Raw genomic sequence first — 14,866 nt, 5'->3', positions numbered from 1 at the left:
TCTTCCTGCTCCACAGCTACACACATCTTGGTGCCACAATGAGGTGTGACAGCTTGCGCAAAAGCTAAAAGTGAAAGGCATGCTGTCAGTGACGTGCAGTGTAAAACCTTTTATAAAGAGATTTAGTTAAAAAAAAAAATCCCTAGTGAAGCACCTAGATAAAGAACTGGTGCGTAAGTACTCCTAGCTCCTGTCCTCTGCAAGAAAGCTCTTCATCCCTTGGCAGCTCCCATTGTTCCATGTAAAACATGTATTTCTGGGGCGAGTTACACTAGCATGCCCAGCGTTTCAGCAGCATTAGAGGATTAGCGGACACTTACTGTAGTACTAACATGCAAACCGAAGTCTGGACACTGCACCACTGCTCAGTTTATAAGGATGAGACCTAAGCAGGAACCAGCGCTTCACTGAACTACAGCCAGCAGCTGAACAGCCACACACAGAACTGGATTGTTCAGCCTGTACCAGAACCTGCCCGTGTAACCCAACTGCTACAGAGAAATGGGCTCCAGTTCCATTACGTCTGCTGGGGTAAAACTACGCCATTGCAAGCTTGGACATGCAAGGAAGAGAATTTAACCTGCCTTCTAGGACACGTGAGTTACACATGATTCAACAGAGGATTTTTGTTTATTTGTTTCATTTACATCAATATAAATCTCTTTCAGTCAAATAGTAATAAAAAGGAAGTTGTTCCTGGAATTTCACAGTTTACAGTTCAACAGAATGTATATATAGAAACGTGTTACTGTAGACTTATCACAGGTGCAATCTGCAAACAGAGGTACAGATGTAAGCCACAAAGCTGCAAGTCACTTAACGGTGTCGCAGTTATGACTTTAGGTGAAATTTCTACAATATGTTGAGTGATACCCACATATAGATCTCCAGCATTCTTGTCCTATTAGTGCCACGAGACATACTCCTTTTACTGTACATTACACAAGTTCCTAAAACGCTTCTTTATTTACATCATTTTTTTTTCCCCACCATAAATACACTGGCATAGGCTTGTTCTCATAAGTACAGCTTACCTGAGTAAGTCTTTAAGATTCTTCAAAAGTTGGGACTTGAAAGGAAAAATAACACCACAAGGACAAGGAAGAGCATTAATAGCGGTGGATGTTTCAGGTCCAGGACTTCTTCCCCTTACTTTGCATTCCATCATATTCCAGCTCTGCTCAACAGCTTCTACATACAGTCTGACAGCACATTTGGTATTGTACATGCTTTATTAAAATGGTACTCATATTTACAATATCTGCAGAAACAATCCCTTCCCAGTCGTGCATTCAGACAGACACGCACACATACACACGCGCGCAGGCCCCTTCGCTCTACAGGGGTGTGAAGGCTATGCTCCCAAAAGTTAGGCAGCTTCTGGAAGAGGAGGAAGGGTGACTTGTGTGTGTGTTTGTAATTACTTAAAAAGAAGCACAGGAGTATGCATTTGGCCATCACAATGCTAATTTAAGTATATGTAGTATTAACATATGGCAGTAACACTGAGTATTCCTCTTTTACATTCTATACACAGAATGACATCAACGTTTTCCAGTCAACAGAACATTCTAACTTCAGTCTCAATGCTGCTTGTAGTGACTATGAAACCACAATTTTGGGGCTGTCCCTTAAAACAATTCAAGTCTATGTAAGCGAAATAAGGCACAATTAATATTTGATTTGATTTAGAGGATGGGAAAAGGGGGGAGAGGCAGGCTTCAGATAATAGTTGTTGCAGAGGAAACAGTTTTACCCAATCCTTTTAAGAAAAGGATGAATTTTACCCCCATCCTAATCTACATGGACTTCTCTTAGAGAACTGAAGTATTCTGCCAGGGCTACTCACACCCATGTACAAAACAAAATTGGAAATTCACATTTTAACACCAGTTTCAGTAGTCTAACCTACTGATACTGATGTACATGAGTATGTCTTTCTTTAATGCTGAAGGAGAAGACACACATGAAACAAGATTCAAACCTTCCACTGAGCTCGAAGACTCATGTCTTTTAGAGACCTTGTAATATATACTTTTTGAAGGCTTCAGCTTACTGATAAAAAGGAATAGCGTTTTTGCCTTTAAATCCCTGGCCCCTCTTCACTAACCAAGCCTAACCAGACATTACAAATAAACTGCAACAAAACGTTTGGCAGCACAAATAATGTCTAGCATTCAAATCATCAGTTGTGAGTTTATTATTTTCTGTTTTCGCAGCAGATGAACGGTACCCAAAGATGCAGGACATTCTGTGATGGGGAATAAGAGGTTGCAGTTCCGAAGGCCCCTGACTTTGGTTGTTTACAAAGTTCATTCCTGTTTAGTGTGATCCTTGGTATCTTCCTCATCTGTGTATTCTGATGGTTCTTCCCCTGGTTTTAGGAGTCTACCTACGTAGTCGTATTTTTCTGAAAAAGATTTATGATTCCGTTACAATCAAATATAGCTGCATTTGCTACTTAGCCTGCACTGCAGCAAAGGCACTTTTTCTGCTACACACTAAGGTTCTGAACCTGAATCACTGAAATTGATGGCAATTTCTCAGCAAGCTCAGCCTCCCAAAACAATCTTGCCACCATTGCTGCTCACTACTTTCTCTACTCCGAGTACTTTGTTTCAATTCTCCCGCAGCTAATCAGGCAAGCTTTACCACACAGTGGCTGAAAACACCGCTATTAAAATCAGCACAAATTCCCTCAGCCTGTTCTGATTTCAATTATTGTGAAAGATGACTCCCCCTCCCTCCAGAGGCATACTTCCCTGCTTTTGAGGAAATTATTTCAAGGCAAACTTGTTCAACCCTTCATGCCAAACCAACTCTTAGTCCTAATTATAATTCCATGGCATCTGAAGCCAACAACCTGCAAGGAGGAATTCCACCAGCTAAGCTGCTCTGAGATTAGAGAGTGAAATGCTGCGCTGAAGAGCTGAGAAGAGAACAGGTCTCTTGTATAAAACTGAAAGGTTGAAGAAGCCATAGTGGGATATGGTGGAATCCTCTCTGTGGAAGAAAGGCCTGAAATCCCTGGTCTTTTCCCTAAAAAGTTACATTGCATTATTAATATTACTGTCAACATCTCTTTAAAAGGTGCCCCAAGCCCAAATCAGTCATTGTTATTAAAAGCATTTCCTTAAGCTAAAGATGTGCTGCTAATTTGAGAATTTACCTTTAAATTGCATTTCCCACTCTCTTACACTTTCCATCTGTACAGCATTTAAGTCCGATAGGTCATCATATTCATCTCTGAGTGCATCTTTATCTAGACAGAAAGTTGCTAGTCCCCTGGAGGCATCTCTGCCAGCAAATATTCCATATGGGCCCTCTGAAAACAAAAAGACAAAATCGATACCTTCAGGTCTTTGTTTATAGCGAGCAATCTCAGTTGTTTGTATAGTCTGCCAAAGCCATACGTTAAAATTCTGCACTGATGGGAACAGCAGTACTTTACTTTCAATGCCATGGCTGTTCGACATGCAACGGCACTGCAATTCCATCTTAAGTATCACTGGGAGATAAAGTCCTTCTCTCTGCTGAGAGGAGCAGAACCAGGAAAACAGCTTTGAAGGGATAGCTGAAAAAATCCCTGTCACTTGATGCAAGTCAGTTGATGTAAACTCCAAAGGGACTGGAGGCTGGAATTCAAGAGAAAGGCACTTCTATTAAGCAAAACAGAATATTTACAAGTCAGGCATGAATAGAAGCAAATTGTATAGACATCTTAATTAGAAATCCATTGAATTTTATCAATAAATGGAACTTGAGTGCTAATGAATAATTTCGCTTCATTTACAGAACCAGCACAACTTTCCACATACTTGACAGTGTGTCTTTTGACACATTTCTTACTTCTGTGGAAATAACCTCATTTATTGTGGGCAGCAGATCACCCATACACCTATCCGGTATTGTTCTTGAAAACTGCACAAGGCTTCATGTTAAGAACGTAAAGCAACTACTTCCTTTGTGCTTTCTGACTGATGCAAAGCAGCACAAATATGCTAATAAAATTTTGAGCAATGACTGTCAAATAAATATTATTACAAAGAGACCTGGATGATTTGCAAACCAACAACTTTGAGGATGAGGTGGGTAACTGGCTTTCCCAAATTTTAATTAAAGAACTTCAAGCATATTGTTATCTTAGATTTTCTTGACCTAAAACCAAATACCTTAATGCAGCTCACTTAAAAAAACCAAAACAACACAACACTTTAAAATGTTCTGCACCAACTGCAGGAGCTAAACAACAGGGAAGTGCCCAAGGCATTCTAAAGAGTGGTCACTACTGGAAGATAAAGAGGCCAGAACCCTTCTCTGGCTTACCCAGAAGACGACAGTGGCCATCAGCCTGGAGAAAAGGCAGCACCCGTGGGCAAGAATGAACACAAGCAAGTGGCAACACATTCTCCTTCACCCCCTCTATTGCCTGCTGGAGCACCACAGACCTCTTCTGCACCAGGACGAGCCACGGGAAATCATTCCGAGAGGCTGCTTTCCCCCTAGGCCACTCGCTCCAGCCACCTCACCTATCTGCTCTTGCTGGGCATTGACTTCAGGGTTGAGACAGAGGCTGAATGCAGCAGGATGATCTCCTGAGGCAGGGAACCTGAGTACCATATGGATTAGACGAAGCTACGTCCTCACCAGAACTGATGTCATCTCTCCACTCCAGAGTGCTTGGCATCGCAGTTGCTTACAGTCAAACCTGAGAACAGAAGGGTGTCTGTGTGCCAAAGACAACTCCCCTGTCTCTCTGGAAATAAACCAACTGATGTAAAAGCAAAACTTCACAAGAAGTACACGTCAGAGAAAGAGCTATCAGCTGGAAGCTTGCACCATACAAATCTGGCTGTAAGAGACAACCACAATCATTAACAGCATCTCTAGGCTCGTCCTTTCAGATATTTAGCTCCAGGAATGGCATTCACAATAACTGCCTCTGGGATCAGGGACTACATTTATGCTACTTAAGAGAAACAAAATCAAGAGGGCTTGTGAACTCTATTTTTCCTATTTGTATGCTGAATTAAGATGTTTATTTGAAAAACAGGATTCAGAGACTGAAGTCAATCCTATACAAAGATATTTAATTGACACATTTTGCATGCTCAGTCACTTCCCATGAAACAGAGTAAGAGGTAGTGAAGGCAAAACATCATAACAATAGAGCTTCTTCAAACAAAAAGCCTTGCTTCACTCCAAAATGGCTATCATTCAAGGGATCTGGTTTTTGATGTTCTGAATGAGGAACACAGGAGCTATAAACAGCTCTTATAAAGACCACACACAAGCAGTAAATCCTTAAGGGCAATTATAAATTACTACTTAACCTCCTCACCAGCAGTATTTTGTCCCCAGTTTTTCCTTTCTCTGAAGTGTTTGAAACAAATGTTTCCATAAACCCTACTAGCTATTTGCATAATGCCTTTTCAAAATGCTAACCAGAGTTAGAGAAGCACACCGTTCCCCTGCCCTGCTACCCTGCATTTAGTGTTTTATGGAGTTTTACAGCACCCGCTGAGATGCCACCTCTTGGTCCATCAGCTTGATTCCAATTATTTCTATTAAAAAGAAAATTACATTATATTTACCAGTATCAACCCCTGAACACCCTTACATCTCAATTATACATCTAGATGAAAGCATGAATGCTTTTAGAATTTATCAGTTTGCATTAGGATTAATGGATGCAAAATTTCTGCAAAGATATTGTAATGTCAGATGCTATTATACCAATTTTTTTTTTCTTTTTAAAATTGAATTTAAATGTTAAGATTCCAGCATGTTTACTACAGAAGCATTCAGGAGTCACAGAGCAACCATCAAGCCAGGTCCAAGCACTCAACAGAATGCTAACTAGTAAAAACCAGCCTTTGGACATGGTAGACAGCATCTCAAATTCCAGCTCTGCAAATTTAACTTAGAAATGTGTCCCATTCTTTAATCCTTTACTAAAAGGCAAATACTGAATTACGATTATTTAACAAAAAGTGCAAGCCTGGCTTCACCTTAGGTGCAGGGTTGCTAAAGCAGAAGTTGAGAGATCTCAGTATGAGCAATCTACTTCAAGATTTAAAGCTTCCATTCAGATACTTTTACACAGAGATTAAGTACGTTATTTTACATTAATATGGAATATACAGGTCTGGGGTTTTGCTATAAGCCCTAGGCTGTTATTCACTTTTATATAACTACTGGTGCAACAGTCTTTAAAAGGTATTTTGCATATCAGATTTTGTTGCGCTTGGAGAAGCATCCAGGAAGGTGCCAGCATAGAGAACCCTGGGGAGAAAATACGCTTCAAGAACATGATTCTGCGATAGAGACATTGGTGCAATTCTAGACATACTCCCACAGAGTTCCTTCATGATCAGATGCAATTTACTCTGCACACCCTACCTATAGTCCTTCTTTTCTTTCCTTTTGTCTGCCTAGCTATTTAGTCTGGCTCCTGTTCTAAATAATTGATTGCACCACAACATGATAGACATACTGAAGAGACTGCAAAAAGAGACGCTAGTAGCAGAGGTATATATACCAAACTGATTTTTCAAGACCCTATCACAAAATTTGAGTGGTTTTCTTTTGCTGTACCCCCAAACGAGCTATTTCATCATCAAATATTTCCTTAAAAAATTCTCCTCTCACTGCCATTTGGCATCTCGCAACAACAAAAGGAAAGTCGGGGAAGTGTCAAAACCCATTAAAACACGTCTGCTACATGTTACTTGGCTCCACGTAGCTACAAGCTTAACATGACGGAAAACTTCGTTCCTTGCAGAATGCTTTTCTTCCCATCATTATTTTCACAAATTAAAACCCTTTGCTTCAGAGCCTTTGTTTATTTTAGCACTGAGACCAAACAGTTATCATGACTACATATTTGCCTAGGTATCTCCACATCTATACTACACATTTATACACTGCCTTTTTCCGCCTGTATAAAGTCCTCATCTACCTGACAACCCTACCTTGTATACAGTATGCCCTTCTCTAAGCTACAACGCACGCAAAATGTTGCTACCCACCACCCGCAGATCCTCACTTTCTTTCAGAATCCCGTTAAAAATCTGGCCGCCTTGAGGAATTTGACATCTTGTTCCAGCCTGACATTCATCTTTATTCACAAATGAACTGGGTTGCTTGAGAATTGGCAAATCAAAGTCTCTTCAGCCAGTGACAATACTTTCCAATTCCTGTACTCAGGATTTCTGCATCTCCTAGCTCTGTTTTGGTTCTCAAATGAAGATTTCTCTTTGCAAACACCCTAAACCAGCAGGTAAGGAAAAATAAATTTAATATTAAAGCACTGTATTCAAAAATTTGAGATATGAAGCTGTCCAAGCTGAAGTTTTTATTTGGAAGCACCGCTTCTAGTCACTTGCTCCAAAACAGGCTGAACTGGATCTTGGAACAACATGTGTTTCAATTTTCAACCAGTTTGGCCAATAGTTCCCCCAGCAAAACCTATGCTGGTGTTCAACTTGAGCCAAGAGTCTATGTGACCATTTCAGTCCTATACTAGCTTTGCTCCAAGGCTAGTAACGAAGGTGAGCACTGTACACTGAACTTTGGATAGCTCCAGCCGTCAGCAGGCAGACTGCACCACAGATGGCCACATGTGGACTTTATATCTAACGAAGTGATTTGTTATCAGAGAATTGCATTCATTCTCACAAGGCCCACACAAGTTCCCTGAAGAAGCCACACAGGTTAACAAGGTTCAGTTTTAAACCAGCTTTGGTTTCTCTGAGTAGTCAAAAAACACTTCCAAGTAATCACCAAAGAATATGCAAAGCATACCAGATGTTCTTGGCATCTGTGGGCTCCATGAAGCCACTGGAAATAAATCCCAGTTTTGTCTGAAGCTTAGAAATTCATGGACAACATTTCTTCAACTGCAGACAAGAATAAAGACTAATCTCTCCTTTAATGTAAGCCAAAGGAACAAAGGGAGACAGACCACAAAATTATCGACAGCTGCACTATTCTACCACTTTGTCTACCTCTTCCACTCCAAATCAAAGTGAAATCTCCACTGGCTGTCTGAAATTTTCCATCTGAATCCTGACATGTGTTTGTTCAGTGTTGCATCTTTTATGAGGGAATGAAAAAGCTACAAATTAGACAAAGCCATTTTGAGATGCAGCTTGAAAGCAGAAGCTTTCTAATAACATTTATCACTGGGAATTCAAGGTGACATCATTTTAACTTTACTGCTCCAGATTTACATAAAAGGAAAGATGTGGGTCAATTCTAAGTTACAACTTGCATGGAAAGTAAGTGTTGTATGGAGAGCGATCCACAAAGTTTACACGCTAAGATGGGAACTGCTCAGACAGAGGGGTCTAAACCTGACTTCTTAGGCACAAGACCAGAGGGCCTTACTCTCTCTTTTGCTTTCTTCCTTTTTAATTCTGAAAAAACCTGCAAGAATCAATGATCCGATTTCCACTAAAGGGGCAGACAACGAGCACTGCTAGGAGAGCCTGTAGTTCAGTAGTCAGGAGATTCCTGGAAGGCAACTCCATATTTTTTGAGGACCTGCATCCCACATCTTGCTTTCGTGAGAAACGCTCTGGCCACTAGTTTATTTGATAACAAGGCAAGCAATGCTGGCCAGGTTATTTGATTAAATGAGAGAAAGCTACACCACTATGTACTGGATTTAACATCTGTTTGTCGTTAACAATGATGCCACTATCACATCCTGATATATCTCACTTTGAGCATACCTGCTTGATCAGGCTCCTCAAACGTCAGGTGACTGGAACCTGAATGGTTTAAGTAGAAACTAGGGATTTATGCAGACCTTTTATCAAACACAGTTGTTCAAGTTTTAAGGAATATATTCAGATAAAAAAGGAAAAAGAAAAAAAAAAGAGAGCTGACAGACACACAAAGCACAAGCAGAAGAGGAGAGAGAGTGATGCATCTTCCTGCACAAAATCACTTTACTGGCCCCTGCTCTCCGTGAACATGGCCTGAGGGCTTTGAACAACCCCTTCACCCTGGTGGCAAGGGCACTACTCTCGCCAATATGCACGTATACACCTTTTTAGTTTTACTACTTCTGGTAGGAACTTAGCTTCTTTATCCAGAAACACCATTTCTCTGAAAAGCTGAGTCCCGGGGCGGGAGACACCTCCACTACACAGACACCAAAGAGCTGACAAACATCAAAAACACAAAGAAGATACACCCCATACAGGAAGCACTTCTCTCCCCCCAGTCTTATCCTCTGTACTTATCTGTAAACCCTCAGCCTGTTGTATTCTTCAGATAAGGCCACCCTTAACAGAATTCTCCAGACACAACATATATGATGTCCCTCCTGCAACGTTTCACTCTAACCATACCTTTGTAAAGGATGTATTGAAAAGCATCAGTGCCATCTTTTAAATACCGACACAATGAAGTTTTCGGCACTCGATTCCACAGGAAGTCTAACAGCATCAGATTATTTTTATACAAATGATGGGAAAAAAATGACAGGTGTCTGCTACAGAATTTTTCAAAGTATTTAACATCAGAAATCACAATTCTTAACTGGATTTGCAACAGGAAATAAAGGTAATTTTCCCCTCATGAAAAATGAACTATGATGGAAATTTCTGTGGAAGGAACTACTACTGCCTAATGTATTCCTCTTGGCAAACTGGAAAGCAGAAGTCTTCATGACACTTTGAAAGACAAGAGTGGGATGAGAAATGAGTTGACAGTGACAATGTACTGCAGCAAAGGAAAGTCAGGCAATTGATTTTTTTTAAATCATGAAACATTAAGAACCAAGAAGTGACGTGGAACAGTTGTATGCACTGGATTGCATATAATCTTGCTTTGTCATGCTCAAAGCTGTGTATTTTTCATACCTGCACAAAGTATTTGGTAAGTTAATCAAAACCTGTTTACAGCACGATCTGGGCATGCCAATTTAAATTGTAAATATTAAGATTTGCTAACATTACTTTAACTCTTACTATGTCCTTCTATGACCAAGATACTACCAGGAATCTTGATACAAACAAACATGAAATTAAATCTTGTGACAAATGAAACAGTAAAAACTGTCTCTCATTATAAGGATATAAAACCAACGCAGCACACACGAAAGGTATTAATTATTAGACTCTAAGTCATAAGATGTGATTACAGATGGGGAAATCACCCCATAACAGCTTCTTTGAAATTCTGGTTACATGATATTTTTAATAGTGAGCCACTAATTGTTTACTTTATTTCTTTTAGAGTTTGCGGCTGATAAAGGAAAAGGTAATTAATTAAAATGAATGACCAAGCAAAGCATTCTAGGACACTTACTCATTTGGGCACAAACAGACGTGGTACTAAAATACAACTAAAAGTGAAGTGTTGAAACAGAGGGTACACTTGCAGGACAGAGGACTATCCCAGGAAGCAGATTTTGAAAAAGAACTTGGCAAGTAAAGTTTTAAATTGAGAGTTCAATGCAAGCAAAGTGATTTTTGACAGTTAAATGTGTGATATAACCTTTTCTTGCTCTTAGTTAAAATGCATTAGACATACCAAAGACTAATAAGATACCAATGAGAGAAAATGTGGAGGGCTTAAAGAAGACAACATGAGAAAACACAAAAAATTTGGAAAACATTTTGATTAAACTTTCAGGAAACTGAAGTTTTCAAAAGGATGACTTCAAAAGTCTATCAATTTTTTAAAATATCTTAACTGTATGTATGTAAAGGGCTCTTCAATCAAACAGACCAAGGTATAACAGGATTCAGTGGATGGAAACATAAAAACATGAGAGCTTCTAATAAAATCAGAACCTTGGTGGGAATTTTAATGGAATTTCAACTGCTGGACAAAAATCTGGACTAGATGACAATTCTGTGCATTTTGAACCTTCTTCTCCAAGTAGAAAACTAAGGAGCATCCAAACTACACTGAAGGGGAAAAAAAAAAACCAGACCTTAATTTCAAGGCATCAGAAGCCTTCCGAGACAGCCATGTTATTCAACGTACACCCAGCAGTCCAGACATACATAAGATTTGATAGTGAGCCCTCAGCCAATGCTTTTCGCTGCCTTCAAAGCTGAAGCACTATTTCACATCAGTACCTCATCAAAGTACAAAAGGCTCCCAGGCCGAGCCTGCAACCTCAGGGAAGCCGCTGCCCTCAACTGTTTCTTCTCTTGAACAAAATCTGGCCATGGCTTTGTTGGTATGCTTTGCACTTCTCTTGCTATACTCCAGCTAGAGGCATAAAATTACCACGAGAACTGCTGTGGACATCTGTCTCCTCTGACTGAAATCTTTCTGAAAAGGTCTCAACCAGCTGTAGAAGACTTTTCCACCTAACTCTTCTCAGATCTTTTAAGGCCTGCAAACCACCTACTAGTTTTTCTTCTTTTCAGCCACAGAACAATTGCAAGAAAATATTCCCTGGCATGCATCTGTACAGGGAAACCATGTCAGCACGATTCAAAAATCAACACGTTTGGCAGAAAACACACAGCTGATGATGCACAGGTTGAGCACCACTATCCTAATGTGCGTGGTCCCAAGTAACAGAGATCTGATAGACAAAGATGATGTCAGTTCTGTTATAAAATGCAATCTTTCACTACAGGGGGGAAAAAAACCCAACAACAAACCTTTGTCCCTCCCCACGAAAAGCTGGAAACACTACTTTAGGGAAACCAGCTGCTGCCAGTTATCAAAAAAGCAGAGTGATGTCCTAGAACATAAAGCTTTAGCTTCCTCACAATAACAGACCTCCAGAGGCTGAGGATGTGAACCAGTGATGATATCTACAGTGGAGAGTCTAAAATTTAATTTAGGTTTGCTACACAAAAGAGTTAAAGTGAATGTTTAGATTATGGTTCTGTATTATTTCATGGAGTAATTTATGAAGCAATCTGTCAACCTACTGGTGTTTTAAGTTTCACATAGCATAGGTATTACCTGCATTTTGTATCAGCACATAGGTCTCAGCCTAAGAACCCCTGAAGTGAGAGAGACAAAAGAACTAGCTTAAGTGTCATGAAAACTGCAGCACACCAGACTGCATTTTATCAGCGTTACTGGTCAATAAACAAAATAAGGCACAGCAAGGTAGTTTAGATTCCATTATTAACTAACCCAGTCAGAAAAGCATTTTGATTCAATTATGGCAGTCTCAATTTCTGCAACTGGTAGCAGAGCTGGTATCACAAACTTTGAGGGTAACAAGAGTTACAAAATACTACTCAGTTCAACTGTAGAACTGCTTGTCACTTCCCTGGTAAGAACCAAAGACTTGTAATGTGCCAGTTCTGTGTTTCTGTAACCTAAGATTATTAAAATTAATAATTATTTAATTTGTAACTATTTCCTGGGGGTGGGGGGAAGTATCCTCTCTCTCCTCCACCCTTCACACAAGGACACCTGCAATACCGACTATGAAAACTCCTGCATAATTTGATTAGATCAAGTTTTCCAAACCACCATTGTTTAAAGAAGAAAATTATCAGCAGTCATAACCCTTACTTCCTTTGGCATCAGATGTGAACACAGTGCTCACTATTAAGTTTATCCACCTCATTATTAAGAACGCTATTTATTATTAGAAAAGATGCTGCAGTTTCACAATCTACAATGTGAGTACAGAGACATAACATTGCCTTTGAAGCATACTTTTCTGAACCTTTGCAGTATACATTTTCGCTCCAAAGAATTATACTGTCTGTCTTTCTGTTTAAGAGATTGGGTTGATTCCTGTACTCTTCTCAATGGTAGCAACACGTCAGTCCCCGAGCTCTCCCTGCTTGCCTCTATCCTGATTAAAATTCATACTCAATATGGCATTTGCACCTAAATAAGTAACCAGCTGTTTTTTTTTTTTTCTTTCCTGAACCGTAAGAGCAAGAACGAAGGAAGCATTGCTCAGCTGCACTTGGGAAACCTACTAGAAAAGACAGAAGAAAAACAACAAGAAAAAAAAAATTAAACATCGCACATTCAAATCTAGGCAGCTGGAAAACTGGATGCATGACGGATGCCTCAAGAGAACCCAGACCCGTTCTGCACCACCTATGTAAAACCGCCGCAGGCCCCAGGCAGGCCGGCCGGCCTAGAAGGGGGCTGCGGAGCGCAGCGACCGGGGCCAGGTCGGGGTTCGCACGGCTGTTTCCCACCTGACACCAGCACGGGCAGCCGGCGGCCCTGTCACGCCTGCGGACAGTGAGTCCGGGGCTGGCCGGCCCAGACAAACGCCGGGGCCCGAGTGCGGCCACCAGCGCTGCCACGCAGCGAGGCCTCCCCGAAACCCACCGCCCCCCGGGGGAGGGGTGTGAGGCCCGGGCACCGTCAGCGCGGAGCCCCCAGCGGCAGGGCGGGCCCGCCCGCCGCGCCACAGCCCCGCCGGCCTCCCCAGCACCGCCCCCGCCTGCCGCCAGCGCCACCCGAAACGCGGCGGGCAGCCGAGGGGCGGCACGGCGGGAGGGCGGCTTCCCCCGAGGGACCCCCGCCGGCCCCGGCGTCTCACCGGGCCCGTAGAACTTGCTGCCTTTGGTGACGTCGAAGACCTTGCCGTTGACAGCCAGGAGGATGCGGGGGTTGCGGGCCCCGTCGAACTCGCGCAGCTGCTCCAGAAAGAAATCCCGCCGCTTCATCCGCGGCAGAACGGCGGCCTGGCTCTTCCGCGCCGCGCCCCCCGGCCCGCTCCGCGTCCCCCAACGCAGGTACAGCCGGTAGGCCGCCAGCAGCGCCAGCACCAGCAGCCCCACGTTCAGCAGCATCTCGCCAACCGGCAGCTCCCCCCCGCCCCCGAGGCCGCCGCCGCTCCCCTCAGTCCTTAGCCTCCCGTCCCCATCGTCCGCCATCACTGCCAGGCCAGCGCCTGCCCGCCCGCCGGCTCCGCCCCGCGCGCGCCCAGGGCAGGCGCGAGGCGGCCCCCGCGCGCGCCCAGGGCAGACGCGAGGCGGCCGCCGCGCCGCGCCCCGCCCCCCCCCGCCGTTAGTCGCTTTCCATTGGTGGCCGGGCGGGGAGCGTCACCGCCCCCTGCGGGCTCGCGCCCCGCGGGCGAATTGGGTGCGGACACGCCCCGCCAGCCCAACGGCCCCTCCGCTCGCGAGAGGTGCCGCCGTCGCCGCTAGCGCGCATGCGCGGCTCCGCGCGCGGGCGGGTTGTGTTGGCGGGAGCGTGAGAGGGCGTCTCGCGCGGCGGTAGCTCCGCGCTGGCCCGCTCGTGACTCGCCTCAGCCGCCGCCGCCGCCCCGCGTCCCCTCACGGGGGTGCGTGGGCACCGCTCACTAGCGCGGGAAGGAGGCGATGCGGCGTGAGGGGGCTGCGGGCTGGCAGCCTCTGAGGGCGGCGGGGCAGCGCGTTAGATCCGCGGCGTGGGTTGCATGCTCCGCCGCCGGGGAAAGGGGTCGAAGGCGGGCGGTGTTGGCCACCGTGGTGCAGCCACGTTGTGCGGCGGCCTTTCGGCGCTTGTTGAGTAAGCGACACGTCTGCCCAGAGCCGTGGTGCTGAGGTGGTTTTGCTGCCCGCTTGAGTGAAGGCAGGCGTGTCCCTGAGGTGACACAGCTGCCAGCCTTGGAGGGAAACCTGTGGAGGTAGCTCAAGGGACTGCTTGGTGCGCTTCACTGCTTGGGGTAAACACACCCTTCCATTTTTTGCTGTTAGAAAATGGCCGGATTATTAACAGTAGGCAAATCCACTAGAATTACTCTTTGCGCTGTGAAATGTGGCAGTGGCAGCGCATGGATGGCTTTAGTATATCTTGTTAAGTACAACCTATTCCCAGGAGTGAGTTTGCTCGGTTATATGAGGAGAAAAACTTAAAGCTTTTATTATTTTCAAAGAGAGAGTGGGTGCAGGTAGATCATCTCAGTAGGATG

General features: G+C 43.6%; 1 protein-coding gene across 1 annotated transcript; it reads right to left on the bottom strand.

Annotated features, from left to right (window-relative positions):
* Positions 1–1,213: 1,213 nt before the first annotated feature.
* Positions 1,214–13,890, bottom strand: PGRMC2 (progesterone receptor membrane component 2). The gene is made up of 3 exons (XM_068402920.1): positions 13,511–13,890; positions 3,170–3,325; positions 1,214–2,410 (listed from the first exon to the last, which is right to left on the bottom strand). Exons 1-3 carry the CDS (start codon positions 13,845–13,847, stop codon positions 2,313–2,315), a joined length of 591 nt encoding a protein of 196 aa, XP_068259021.1. The 5' UTR covers positions 13,848–13,890; the 3' UTR covers positions 1,214–2,312.
* Between the last annotated feature and the right edge of the window lie 976 nt (positions 13,891–14,866).

Source organism: Nyctibius grandis, chromosome 6 (genome assembly GCF_013368605.1).
Source record: "Nyctibius grandis isolate bNycGra1 chromosome 6, bNycGra1.pri, whole genome shotgun sequence".
NCBI classification, from domain to species: Eukaryota; Metazoa; Chordata; class Aves; order Nyctibiiformes; family Nyctibiidae; genus Nyctibius; species Nyctibius grandis.
This window is presented reverse-complemented; position numbering and strand designations above follow the sequence as displayed.